General features: G+C 37.3%; 1 protein-coding gene and 1 pseudogene across 1 annotated transcript; both read left to right on the top strand.

Moving 5' to 3' along the window:
• The first annotated feature begins 697 nt into the window (after positions 1-697).
• On the top strand, positions 698-7984 carry LOC146131828 (carbohydrate sulfotransferase 9-like). The gene is made up of 4 exons (XM_083397082.1): positions 698-735; positions 981-1224; positions 5039-5196; positions 6233-7984. Exons 1-4 carry the CDS (start codon positions 698-700, stop codon positions 6618-6620), a joined length of 828 nt encoding a protein of 275 aa, XP_083253208.1. The 3' UTR covers positions 6621-7984.
• A 4613-nt stretch (positions 7985-12597) lies between these two features.
• Positions 12598-15068, top strand: LOC146131827 (uncharacterized; annotated as a pseudogene).
• Positions 15069-15071: the final 3 nt, after the last annotated feature.

Below are 15071 nucleotides of genomic sequence, written 5' to 3'. Positions count from 1 at the left end.
CTAGTCGCGGGCCAAAACCAATCTCAGAAAGGTTTCTGCGGGCCGCACACATTGTTAACTAAGAATTGCGTTATTAAATTGTTGGAACAACTGTAAATCAGGCGGGCCTCGGATCTTTTATTGCTACATTACAGAAGCATCACAGAGGGCATAAAAATGTTGACACAGACCGCGAAAAAAAAGCGTTTGTTTGGTTTAAAATTCGAGTCCACACGTCGCCATTCATACTACCAATAAAAAGTGTAATAAAACTACTTTGATGGAACGCGATAACTTTAGTAGTTAATCTAGTTCAGTGTTTGTTAACCTTTTATGTCCGGGCACACCTGGCGAGCAAAGCAAGCGCGGTTTATTTTGGTTTACCGGCATTTCTTTTGTTCCTTGCAAGGTTTTATTACAATTGCCAAAAATCAAAAAATCAAAATGGTAAAAAATATATGCTTAATATTTTTGAATACGTTTTCCGTTTGTACGCGACGCACGACGCAACCATAAATAATCTGTGATCTCTAGTTCAAAAGACAGCATCAAAACGTAAAAAAACGACTTTTCGCGCGAAAGCGCAAAATTGTTTTCCGTTTACGTAGTTACAATAGTCAAAAAGTATTTGAAAAGGACTCGTGACCAGTTTGTTAAAGAGGCGGCGGGCCGGATAATTTAGGTGGCCAACCCCTGACCTATACCTTGTGTTTTGATGATGCTTGAACTGACACAACTTAAAAAATGGACTTTCAGGTAGAACATGTTGATTAAAAACTATCTTTTAAGCCCATCACCTAACTTGTGATATGCACTCACTACAGACTTGGTATAGTCACAATAACCTAACACAGTATTCAGGTCGTAAAATATAGAGTTGTACCCATTACCCAAATTTATGGTATTATATTACTGAGCTTAAATTTAAAAACTTTAAAAATCATTTTCTAGATCCAATTTAGATTCATTTTATTCCAATTTCCTAACTTGTGCCATGCTAGCAACAACAACAACAGCCTTACACTACATCCAGGTGCCCCACACGTTAACTTCATAGCAAGCTTGGATCGCAAGGCATTGATGTGCGTAACGCTCAAGGCTGGCAGCTCAAGTTGGCACGATCTATTTTGGCACTTCCGCGAACCTGAAGCGGCCAAAACGCAGCCGTTTTACACGAGGGCTACCAAAGGAAACGAAGTCTATTACAAAGGCCTTTCAATACAGCAAAGAAGAAATCTATCAGAGGTGATCACTAATTTAACTTAATTTTCCAATTTTTTCAATCAATAGGAAACATTGAAGTTTGATTTCTTCATAGTGAATCGTAAGCTTTGGTGTTAATATGTGTTACATATTATGCGACATATGTAAATGCGGCATAACTGTTCCCAAGAATTACTTTGTTTGGTCTTTCATAATTAGATTAAAAGAATTATAGGGAAGCCAATCAGAGTTGGATCAATTGTAATTGATGTAATGAGTTACAGGATTTAATGTTATTGTAATTGTAAAATAATTAAAACATTTAAGGGGGTAATTGTAACTGTAATTGAACTGAATTAATGTAATTGATCCAATTCTGAAGAAAACTTTTATTTGTTAGTAAAGATGCACTTTTTGCCTACTGGTTGAAAATGATACGGTTTGACGAAAGCTTGTAGAATGACATAGGGATCCGACAGGTTAGCTAAGGTTAAGAATTATAACCACTGTAATAGACAGTACCGATGTAAATATTGTTACTTTACACCAGGGGTCGGCAACCGACGGCCCGCGGGCCGGATCTCATGTAATTCATCCGGCCCGCCGCCTATTTGACAAACTGGAAACGAGTTTATTTCAAATAGCCTACTTTTGACTATTTTAACTACCTAGGTGCAAAAAAATTTCGCGCTCGCGTGAATGATCTTTATTCGTCCGTATTTGTCAATTTTGAACTAGGCCAGCGCTTATTTACCGTTGCGCCGCGAAAGGCTGCCAAGTGCGGCGCGGACAAACGGAAAACGTATTTAAAAATATTGAGCATATATTCGTTATCGCATTTCCCCAAAGTAGTTTAAATACACTTTTCATTAGTAGTATGGATGACGACGTGTTTAACAGGAATTTTAAACCAAATTAACGTTTTTTGCGCGCTTTGCGCCAACTTTTTCTACGTTCCTAAATGTAATTAAACACGTTTTTAAACGCAAAAAAGATCCGGGGCCAGCCTGAATAAAAGTTGTTCTTACACTTAAATAACTCAATTCTTAGTTAACATTTTGTGCGGCCCGCAAAGACCTTTCCAAGTTTGGTTTTGGCCCGCAACTAGAAACTCCTTTATACGTTTTAATGTGTTTGCATGGTAGTAGGAGTAGCAGTGTAAATTTAACCAAGATAACCTGTTTAATCAAGATAACCTATAATTATACAATTTTTCTGTATGAAATACGTGCCAAAAAGAAAATTATTAAACACGAATTTTCTCGCTCGAAATATTTTGACTTTATTGTCCGATATTTCGATTAACTGTTTAAATCGGTCGATATCCTACTCCGTTTCTGCTAATAGATCGGTATACTTGGGCTTATATTTTTGCTGATATTTAAAGCCTGTGCATCTCAACTTATGGTGGCGGCCCCAAATTGTCTTCGCCGACTGCAGTAGTTCCAAATTGTGGTTCGCCGACTGCAGTAGTTCACATGTTTAAATTTGTTTAGATTGAATTTACACTGTAAAAAAATTGTGTACACTATGCACGGATCTGTAATGTAGCTTAATAATAAATTTCAACGCCTAGTCAGTTACTAACTGAAGATGATACAAGTTCGTATCGAAACGTCTTAATCAAGATGCTGTCGATCTACTCGACCTTTTTGGCTTTGAAATTTATTATTAAGAAAATTGTGTATATATAAAAACAAATACTTTATTTAATGGTCAAAATAACGGCCCAAATAAACGTAAAAAGCGACATGCTTTATTATTCAAACGTTTCGGCAAATGCTCATGCCATGATCAGTGATATGAAGGCCACATCAGTTACACCCGTTTATATACACAAGTCGCACAAACGTTTGAATAATAAAGCATGTCGTTTTTTACGTCTTTTGGGGCCGTTATTTTCACCATTAAACTTTTATACAGATCCGTATATAGTGTTCCAAAGACTATATTCTTTGAACGAAAAATGTGGGTACAAACCTTATATAGTATGTAATGTAGCCCACGCGTTAAGGATATCATTTATGAGAGTCTCTTGGTAAACCCCAATACATAATATTCCACTTACCGCAATGCCTTACGGCGCGCAATTCAGGTCTGTTGACTTAAAACAGAATGTCGATAAATGATCAACATAACGTACGTATAGTTAGCCGACGTTGATACGACTGTTTAGTTAGGCACAGGTGCCATTATTGACCCACATCCAAACAATGTTTGCCCATAAACTCGGTTGCAGTTTAGCCACTCCTTAGAGCAGTGGTCTGCCAACTTTTTTTGTCGCGGCCCAAAGTAATCTTTTCAGAGCTACTGCGGCCCACTATACGTAAAACTACTATGAAAACAGTGGCGGATTCAGGATTTTTGATTTGAAGTTTAAATATTACATAGCGACTTGATGGGCAAAACGCTATTTTTGCCCCCCATATTTTTTTTTTTTTTTTTTTGCCAAACGCGCGTACCGTATTCTTTTGGTTTTATCGTAGGCTATGTTTTACATGTCATGTAAAACATAGCCTACGATAAAACCAAAAGAATACGGTACGCGCGAAGCGCGAAAAAAATTGCGTTTACCTATAGTTAAAGTTAACAAAAATATAGGTCGACAGGCTCTCAGGACCACATTTGGCACGTGGGCCTTTCTAAGCTGATCCATTATAAAATTTCTATGCCATATTTTAAAAGAAAGTGCAATGAAAGTACTCTCGCGCGGTCCGCAACTACATTACAACACTAAGCTATTCATAAGTAACGCGCGGCCCACAAAAACGGCTGTGCGGCCCACATTTAGGCCGCGGCCCACAGTGTACCGACCACTGCTTTCCACTGAGTGACCACTGAGTATTACATTCATACACAAATATATAAATTACCAAGCTTACTTCCACCAACAGTAGTTCGAAGTGACTTAATTTATTCTAATGTCAGTTCAAAAAACTAAACAAAAACACTCCTAGTCAAGGGATTTGCAAAAAATACATCCACTTATATGCGTAGGCTACAACCGCCTTCTAAAATTTCATTTGTTATTCCACACCGATACCCGATATATTTTGTCAAATTGATCAGCCGTCCGATCCGATAAAGACGCCATTACTATAGTTAATTAAGAAAATTGAAACTTCTGAACTCACTCTTCTTTAAAAGATTAATGCACGATTTACCGTTAAAACGTTTAGTTGCTTTCAAAGGGTAAAATTAATATGTTGGTCTGAAATTTACCTTTAAAAAAAGAAAATTCTTTAGTAGACGGCAATCCATGTTTGTATCAAGAATTTTATAAGCAAACTGATGGGCACCAATAAAATCCTAGTATCGACTCCAATCCGATATTTTCGGGCTATACTAATTGTTGGTAGAATTACAACTACGAACTGACTTTTTTGTAAGCACAACGATACTATTCGGATGGTGAACGTCCGACATCATTTTGGTCGCCTTAGAACTTAAGTTCAAGTCAATTGATTTGCAAAATAATTCAAGTCCAAGTCAAGATCATCGCAAAATAACTTAAGTCCAAGTCAAGTGAATTGCAAAATTACTTAAGTCCAAGTCAAGTGATTCGCAAAATAACTTAAGTCCAAGTCAAGTGATTCGCAAAATAACTTAAATCCAAGTTAAGTGAATTGCAAAATAACTCAAGTCCAAGTCAAGATCATCGCAAAATAACTTAAATCCAAGTTAAGTGAATTGCAAAATAACTCAAGTCCAAGTTAAGTAATTTGCAAAATAACTTAAGTCCAAGTCAAGTGATTCGCAAAATAACTAAAGTCCAAGTCAAGTCATCTGGGTTACGAAATGATTGAACAGCCTTAATTGCTAATATATTTACGACTACGAACTGACTTTTTTTTAGGACAACGATACTATCCGCTTGGTGAACGTCCGACATCCTTTCGGTCGTCTTATTTCGGGCTGGAATGACAAGTTCATGAAAAACGTCTACTACACCATCCTATTCAGGGCCTACCCGATGCTAAAAAACTACCCGTCCGAGTATGGACACTGGAACGGGTGAGTTAGCTCAAGTTTAAAAGGAATTCGAGTTACGAACAATACTACATGCTGAAAAGCCACCCAGACTCGCCAAATCTGTCGATCAATGATGCAACAAGGCTAAAAAAAATAGCAAGACTGTAGTGAGGTTCGAACTCACGACCTCCAGTTATCCGGTCATTTTTTCCCTGCCTGCCCTGCTTGAATCAAAGATCTACAGATTCGGTGAGTCTGCAATGGCTTTTTGATGTACTGTAATGTTACGGAAGCCGTAATCGTTGGTCAACGAGCTTCCGAGGGGCTCGATAACAGTTGCTAATAAACACATACATGTGTGTGTCTTTCATTGAGTTACCAACAAGTTGTGGTTATACAGCAGCAGGCCTGGATTAACCATTAGGCAAAATAATCACGTGCTTAGGGCACCAAGGGAAGGGGGCACCAGAGAAATATTTACAGCCGAATTTTAAATGGTGGCTCAGTGTTTAATGAAATAATTCGCGTGAGTCAGACGACTCAGACCTCAATAGTGGACCGGTTGAAATAAATTCTTGCTTATTTTTCTTTCTCAGGTATAATCTTAAACCTCATTATAAATGTTTGTAGATATGAGAAGTATTTCCGAAACAAAAATCAAGTAAATTTATCATTACTTGACCATCAATTGAGTACTGAAACTTAGTTATTCGATTTTACATAACATGTAACACCAGTTGAATTTGACATATAGAGCACCGAAGTCTTAGTGGCTGAGGGCCTCTACAAGTAAAAAGACATGAAACGGCCCTGTATAGAACTAACGTAATAATACTCGGATGTGTTACGAGGTGACTTATGCACTATTCAGTTGAATAACTTCTAAGATTTTTCTGTTAAGTTAAGTATCGGTTTCAAGGGCCTTTGTATATATATATATATATATGTAGGCCTATATATAATGTAGAAAGTGTGCCAAATTTTTATTAAATTTCTCGAATGTGTCGCATTTCGTTTACTTTTAAATGTGACGTCAAACTACCAGATTAAGGCTTAAAATTGTTGCTTTTCACTTCAGGACCGGTCACTTTATGCCCTGGAAGTCATTCATGCGCTACGTGGCGGACCATGGCTCGAACACACGCAACTTAGACGAGCATTTTCGCCCCATTCTTGCCACTTGCCACCCCTGCAACTTCCAGTTCGACTACATCGTCAAATCCGAGTCTTTCGCCGCCGTTTCTGATTGGTTGTTGCGCACCAAGCTTAGGTACGACACCATGCGGCGGCTAAACGCGGCCGACGACGACCACATCGTCAATGAGGCGCTAAAGATCAAGGAGATGTTTTCGCAGTTGGATCGTACAACGGTAGAGAAGATAAAGCAGATTTACGCGCGGGAAATGGAGCTTTTTGGCTACACTTTCGACATTGATACGATGACGGCTGGAGGATGGGACGACTAGATCTAGGTTTTTTAACCCAGGTATCGAGGGACGTGTTAAAGGCAGTGCATGGTCTTTGGGCCCATTTGGACATAAAGAGACCTTAATTATTCGCAAGTTAAACACAAACTCTAGTCTTAAAGACCTCCCCCCTTCTGCGACGTATATCTATTAAACGTGAGCAAGGGGGCTTAGAGCCCATGGATAATCAGGAGTTACCAAACTTTTCCATAAAGGGCCGGTTAAACAAAAGAAATGCACCAAAACTGCAGAGAACTTTAATAAATTGTCGCTCAGTTTACATTTTATCAAATTGTAGCTTGGAATTGCAGTCGGCAACTTTTCAACTGTAAATTTCTTTATTTATGTTTGAAAGGTAGCGGGCTGGCAGAATTACCTATGCAGCCTGTAGTTTGGTGACCTTATAGTGACCTGGCCTCCTTGTGACGTTTTGTGACGTAAATTTCTGAAACGTGAGTTCCATTGAAGTTAGTACAACTCATTAAAGGTTGAGAACCACTCGACTAGATAAGGAGTCATCAAACTTTTTTCATAAAAGGACGGATAACTGTAAGGATTGGCGATCGCCGGAAGGATGTAAAATTTGTGTTTTTTAGCTTATGAGCATAATGGCTGGAGGTTGTAATAAGACGTAGTACGAATATTAAAGCTCATACAGAAGTAGGTAGCATTTTAAACGTTTCGAATAACTCTGCATTCATTTTCAACATCTTAACTTGATTATATCGTTAAACCAAAAATATATACCTAACTCTGCAATAAAAACTGTAGTGAGCTTGTATATTGGCAACCACTGGACTACAGATAAGGAGTCCCCAATTTTTTTTCATAAAAGGCTGAATAACTGTAGGACTTGACGATCGCGTGCCGGCCATTAATAATGTGTCATACTTTATTTACTCTATTTTATCGTTAGACGTTGTGAGCTTTAACAAATTCGTTTAGTTTACATTTTGTCTAAATGTAGCTTGGAATTGCTTAGAACAAGGTTTCAACCGTCTGTTTTCTGTGATTATAAAATATGTAGCGGTCCGGTTGGACTAACTTCCGGCCCACAGGCAGTAGTTTGGTGACCTGACTTCCCTTGAGGGCTGGTGCACCTTATTGAAGGTTGGGAACCACTTGGCCAGATCAATGACTGGCGAATTAAAAAAGACAAAATAGCAATTTTAGGCGATGCTGTCGTTTTAACTTGCGTTTTTTTAGGGCATTAATCCTGATGTAAAAGTATTTATTTACGAAGTTGTGTAAAATCGTCGTTAAAAAATATATATTTTTTTACTCTTTTTATGAGAGTTGTTAAGGCATTAATACGTCATGTCGTTATTGTTATAACAGGTAGTCCCAACGACTGCTTTTTTGAACTATACACAACTTTATTTGATTTTCAGACTTATTAAACAAAAAAAGTTAAAAGTGAAATTTTTTTTTGCCGTTCATACGCTGGTTGACTTGGCTTTTCAATATTGCTGTTTTGTATAATTATAACCGGTGCTGTGCCTTTAGTCGATTATATGCAACGCGATATATTGTGTTCGTAATAAAATTGTACTTATAATTTTGTTGTTAATTGTGACCCATTCGCTGGTTAAGTCGATATGCAAGACCAGTCTGTTAGTTTTTTAGTTATACTTTTTCGTGCTATCCAGTAAACCACGAAAACGTTAGGTTTGCTTTTGGATTTAAAGGTGGTTATGTAAACCTCTCTTTGTGTGCTCAGTAATTTACATGTTTTGCGGGGTAATACTAATTTACGGAATAATGAATGGTCGGAATGGTCGGAACGCTCTCTAATTTAAGTGTTACGCCATTAAAACAATTATTAAACCAACGCACAATATTTGGGTTAGGGTGGGGGTTAGCGTTTGGGTGAAGGTAGGTCAAGTGTTATTATATTTGATGATAATTCTGTGAGCGTTCCGACCATTCCGACCGTTCATCATTCCGTAAATTAGTGTTATCCTGTTTTGCGCTGCTGGCAGTTAGGTAGTAGATTAGCGAAGGACTGTAACGTTAGGTGCTTTAAAACCATGGAGCAGGGCCGTAATTTCGTCAGTTGTGGCCCCGGTGCAAACATTACTTTGGAACACTTCTAAACCATGATTTTTGGGGACTTGAAAAAACAGGGATGACGTCACAAATTGTATGGGTACAAAAGTGTTTGAAACAGAGCTCCAAGTAAGTTAGGACAAAATCATAGCGAAAAATCTAAAAATTCTACGCGTATGTTATAAATAAAATATTTACAAGTTTACCAAAGTTTTTGCCGTAGATATTTGCAATATAGAATCAGGTGCCCACTTGCTTTGGGGTGATGGTGTATTGAACTGCCTGAACCAGTAGTGCAGTGATTCTCTTTTAATATACGCTCTATTGAAAACGTTTAAATCTTGAGACTTTACGGTAACAGCGGCTTATTTTTTTAATCATCTGGATTATGTTAAAACTAGCATGCGGGTTGTGTAAACATTTTTTAGAAAAAAGTAAAATCATTTAGTGTAATTAATTAATGAAATAAAAACTTGACCATAAAATCGCCTGATTTTGAAATTACCCAAATAAAAACTAAATACAAATTAAAATGTTGAACAAAATTCTCAACCCTTTATGGCTTACGGCACCCCTCAAAATAATAAATAGATTTGGGAACCCACGGCTGGAATTTTTGTTGAGGATTTGTACTGAAATGTCACTATAAATGTCACTGCAACAACACACTCAACAAAAAAACATGTAGGAAAAAGCCATTTAATATAATGGTGTATCAAGAAGCTTACCAATTGAGCAAAAAACTAAATCTTAAAAATTCTCAAATACCCACCGGCACCTCGAGCATTAGAAATGGCACACAAGGGCGCCGCGGCACCACGGTTAAGAACCACTGCCGGCCTAATTCAAATATGAAATAAGTTTTTAAGAAAAACCAACAATTAAAAACCTAGTTGTCCCTTGTTCTAGTGGAAATTTTTTTATACTCTACTTTGGTTTCTCACGAGTTTGGCCAAAGACAGCACGTTTTTAAGTCTACAGTTTTTATAACGTAATCTCTGAAGAATTTCATAGCGACCTCGATCCATGCGAAATAAAAACGTTTTTTAACAAAAAGGAGCATTACGAAAACATCTTAACTAGTAGAAAATGGTGCCATCTTGGCGCGACAAACAATTTGTAAATCAGTTGATACGGCTATTGACGGGTAACATTGACTCACTTGGAATTCGGCTGAATAACCAGGCCATAGTAAATAGAGAAATGCGAATCTTGAAAGCGAAAGGCCTTAGACTGTCTTACACTGTATTGTAATATACTTTATCTGTTCTAGATAAATGCAACTTTATTTAGAGCGCAACTCAATAACGCCGTGGTTAGTCATTCTGGTAGAGGTGTACTAGTCTAAACATTTTATAGTTAGCCTTATTTATACATGATCCGCGGGTGTTGTGAGAACCACTTTGTAAATCGGGGAGCAAAATACAGAAAATATTGTTAAGTTAGTAAAGTCGCTTTGAAAAGATAATTTTTAAATTTCACTTTTTGTGATTGATTGAGCCTGGGTGTATAAGGTTGCCAATATACAATCGAGTTTTTTGAGCACGAAGATGACGGTGTAAAAAATACTGTTTAACAAAATAAAAAAACCTCAAACGCTGTTGTTCATATCACAGTCCTAAACTAATGTTGTGTGCCAGTTGTTTTAAAATTTGCTGTTAAGCTAATATTAGAAGAAGGTTAGCTTTAAAAAGGCAGCACCGGTGATAAATAAACCCATTTAAACTTGTATTCACAGTAATTAAGTTTTCGACGGAACGTAATGGGCCCTAATTGCTTGTCTCAGTTAAGAACGTCTGTAAAGTATATAAGTTTTACCAGAGGGTGTCATTGCAAGCAGTTATGCGTATATAGTCTCCCCAACCAACTGGAGTAGAATTATATTTAAGGAAAAGCCTGTATAAAGTATAAAAGGCTCCTTTTATAGGGCAATTTAACAGAAATTGAAAACAGGAAGAAGGGCATAGAATTGTTCACTGAAGATCTGCACAACATACGGTCCCAGCAATCTTTTAATGCGTCGCTTTTGTATCAAGCCACTGGCTGGATTTATTTGTCTGCATTTGCGCTATGCTCGTCTGTGAAACGATGTAAAACACGGGAAAGCGTGGTTAATCAAGCAGAGATAAGACGGTCTTCTAATTACCAGTGAAATAAGAACAGGGTTTGTTATTAGGGTTTTGGTTTGGTTGCATAGCGATTCTCACCGTGGCCTACTATAAGCCTTAATTATTCATGCTAGGTATGTCTGATACCTGACATTATATTCTGATACCGATGCCCAATATTTTAAACAAAAAGTGTGGCGATCCGATCTGAATGGCGCCATTACTTAGCTCAAACAGGCAAAATTGGTGAAATTGAAACTTTCAATTTTATATAGAGTTTTTACATATGTAAACGAGTCATTTTTAAATGACTGAAGTTCCGGTTACTTTTTTCAAATGAAAAGTCAAGTTTAAAAACAGTGACTAAGTGCACGTAAGGCTTGTTACTGTAAACAAATCGTACCTACGTGAAAAAAGAAACTGCTTCCCTATTTTATCGCACCAGTGACGTTTAAAGGAATGTTTACCTCCAGTAGAGCGTGCAGAGTTTTACTGCAGACAAGTCAGGGTAGACGTGTTGTAAATAGTTTTGAAATAGCCGTGTTGTAAATAGATCATTTTCAAATGACTATATGCTAGTCAAGTCATTTGTGAAATAACTAAAGTCTAGTCAATTCTTTTTGAATAAATAACAAGTCAAGCCCCAGTCAAGTCATGATTAGAGCAAGTTATCGTACTATGACTAAAGTCCAAGTCAAGTCATTTTGCCAGAACGACTAAAGTCAAGTTATTTAACAACTGTGACTCAAGTGCATCTTTGTCAAGTCATTGAATTAAGTCATTACAACACTGTAGAGTAGGTATCCACAGTATCAAGGTCACAATATTCAATGCATCATCAGCTGCTAATACACAAAAACGAAGCGTACGGAAACAAAGAAAGGATACGGAAAGAGCCATAACCTTTTGCAATCTGTTGTTATGCAAAAGAAATCTCCCTCCAGCAGGCTAATGCGATTTGTTGTGCTAAGCTAAAACGTGCAGAAAAATTCAACGTCCTACGATTGCAGTAAAAATGTAAAGCACGAAGTTACGTGTACACTTTGCAGGTTTGTCTGATGGTTTAAGTGCTAGTTCGACGTAGATAGAAATATGTAATAAAGCCCATACAGAGTAGGCAGCATTTGTTAACGTTTCGAATAAGTTTTAAGCTATTGGCTGGAGGTCGTGGTTAGACGTAGAGTGAACGTCAAAGCCCATACAGAAGTTGATAGCATAGTTGAACGTTTCGAATAACTTTATTATTTTTTCAACATCCTTCGAAGTAAATAAAGAGTTATTCAAAATGTTCAAAATGTCACCTACCAAAGAAATCTGCAGATTACATGTTCGTGAATTTGTTATTTGCAGACAAACGATAAAAAATGGCTAGTTACGTCTCCATATAGAAAATAAGTATGTTTTTGACAGTGATTTATTTGTCCACAAATTCCGTACCCTCAGAAATCACTAAAAGTTAAACTACTTACCCGTTTTGCTAAACTTCTTGAAGAATTTATTACATGGTCCGAAAATTTATTTTTGGGACATATCTTATTTTTTGGCCCTATTCTTTTTTGGTTTGCTATGTTTCAGAGCGGTTTGTTTTTGTCCAGAGCTTTATGGAAAAAGTATCGCAGAATTTTACAATTTTCAGTCGTGGCGTAGAATAGTACTTAGGTGCATATAACAGGTTTAGGAGTCTGCACCCCTAGGGGCCTTCGATTGGGGGACAAACTATCCAATAGTGTGACGTAATCGTTTTAGTTCTTTACAGCTATAATTTTATTCGTAATTCTAACCAAATACAGATCCTTAAGTATAGTTAGCCCGAAGAAAGTATGATTTTGCAAAACGCCGATTCGGATATCGTCATACCTGATGACGTCAGTTTCAGCGAATTGATGCTGACACGCTTGAGAGAACACGGCGACAAAATGGCAATGGTGAGCAAAATTATTTTCGATATTTTGTATTTGAACCTGATAACCGATATTTTCAGTTAAAATGCGTCCTTCTGATCCATTCGACACCAATTAGTCCATTAGTGTCAAATTAACAAAAAAGCTTAGTAGTGGAAACACAGCAGAATGTTGCCCTGCAAAATAACACCTAATGCCTTCGATTAAAGGTAACAAGATTTGGTTAAACTAAGCTAAATTTATGACGTCATATATTTATGTGGCGAATTGTATATTTTTATTAAACGTTTTAAACCTTGTTTTTCAATCAATGAGCATTGAGCATGAACTCAGAAAGGGTTTTTATTTTAAGAGCCAGGTGATATACCAGTGTTGTAAACAAGTCATTCTAGTCCCAGTCCAAGTCATCGCTTGCCCAAGTCAAGTCCCAGTCAAGTCGTTATGAGAGTAAGTCAATTGCAAGTCATGTCATTGACGTAAAAATAGAACGTTAAACCATTAAAATTAGTAAACTCTTTCGATTATAAGCCACAATTTAATTAAAAAAATAACACAAACACAATATACAGCAATAAAAGTGTTTAATGTACTAAACTTTAGAAAAAATTAATTTAATCCCAAGTTATTTGATAAAATGTGACTTAAGTGCACTTAAGTCATTACAACACTGGTGATATATCCATACAAGTAGGGATGCCCGGTATTTGACCATTTTCCCGATACCCGATACCCGAAATTTTGGACAAGAAGTATCGCGATCTGATCCGATAGTGACTTACGTATGTGATAAAAAGCAAAATAGATGGGAAAGGTTCAAAACATGTTTTACTGATTGTTACGCAAAATCTGCTTCAGCGTTAAGAAGTTTAGCGCCATCCAGTTGTTAAACTACTATTTTCTAATAAATTTACATTTCAAGGTACTGCTTTTAAGAACGCAAATCATGGTTTAAATTCCGATAGAAATTAGGTATCGGATCGGCACCGGTACAACCCAAGTATCGCACGAGTACCGATACCACCCTAGTAAGTATCGATACTACCTCTTGACTTGAAGTATCGGCTGCGTTCCGTTATTATCGAACACCCTAGATATGTTGCACTGAATATGTGAATAATAGAAATCACCTTGACCCTCGCAAGAAAAATGTCGACCTTAATTCTTGATCAGTAACAGCAGAATAATCTAGCAAAGCTAGCAATTCAGTTCAGACACAATAAACAGATCTTAAAAATGTATGTATATTTCGCCAACCAAGGCATTGTCAGTATATCTTAATTTTAATGAATCCTTAGATATGAGTATAATCAGAAGGACCAAGACATTCAAATTCCCTTGAAAATAAAGTGAATCCAAACAAAAACAACATTACTTTTAGGTGGAACTTGACGAAAATCGTCGAACGACCACTTATCGCCAGCTGCACGACAGCGCCACCTTGTGTGCGGCCGCCCTGAACCAACTGGGCGTGACGAGCGGTGACGTAGTGGCCGTTTCCCTTGGTAACCGACGCGAGTTCGCCGTTGTGTTCCTGGGAACTGCGGCTTGCGGGGGGGATACTGACAACTTGTAACCCTTACTACAAAGAGGGTGAGTACTGAGCAGGGCTGCCGAGTCCGTTTTTTACCAACCCGAGTCAATTTCCGAGTTCTGAGTAAAATTTTTTTGGCCGATCAACTACAAAAAATAGCCCGCACTTATTTTACACAAAAAAACACTGGTTAAAACAGCGTTTTTTTATTTCAAGTATTTCGCTTGTTTTGAGCGTAGCAATAACGTCATTTTGAATCTGAATACTTTTGTTCAAAATATCGGATATCGTTACCGGAATAAAATATCGATACCGGAAGTATCGTACGATCGTAATGTTGATGTAATTTCAGATGAGATCACGAAACAGTTTTCCCACTCCAGACCGAAAGTTGTTTTCGTGGAAAGCAGTGGATACAAGATGATGAAGTCGGTCGCCAGCAGAGTGGACTCCATTAAAGTTGGTCAAAGTTTGCTTTTTTATATTATACTACATCAGTAATAATATTATCATTGTTGTTGACAATGAATAAAGAGATCTTCAAAATGTTCAAAATACTGCCTACTTTTGTATGGGCCTTGATACTCTTACTACGACTTTTGTCATACTTTTACGGCGCAATTATCTTGAGTTGCTTTCCAACTCTATTACAGTACAAAGTATTTGCACGACCAAACGATCTTGATAAAGACGTTTTGATACACATTGATATCATCATCAGTTAATGTTGATGAAGTATCTCCAAACCTCATTTATAAAAGGTTGAACAGCATTCTTGTCTTATCAAGATGATGTCGATCTGCTCGACCTTCGTGGTTTTGAGATTCATTATCAAGCTACGTTACAGATGCGTGCATAGTGC

Source organism: Ascidiella aspersa, chromosome 9, assembly GCF_963924565.1.
Source record: "Ascidiella aspersa chromosome 9, kaAscAspe10.2, whole genome shotgun sequence".
In the NCBI taxonomy this organism is placed as follows: Eukaryota; Metazoa; Chordata; class Ascidiacea; order Phlebobranchia; family Ascidiidae; genus Ascidiella; species Ascidiella aspersa.
The sequence above is the reverse complement of the archived record's forward strand: the minus strand, read 5'-3'. Positions and strand labels throughout refer to the sequence as shown.

Coding starts and splice junctions, on each gene's coding strand:
- LOC146131828 (XM_083397082.1), top strand. CDS start 698: ATGCTTGAACTGACACAACTTAAAAAATGGACTTTCAG. Junction 736..980: donor CTTAAAAAATGGACTTTCAG/GTAGAACATGTT, acceptor GTGCCATGCTAG/CAACAACAACAACAGCCTTA. Junction 5,197..6,232: donor GAGTATGGACACTGGAACGG/GTGAGTTAGCTC, acceptor TTTTCACTTCAG/GACCGGTCACTTTATGCCCT.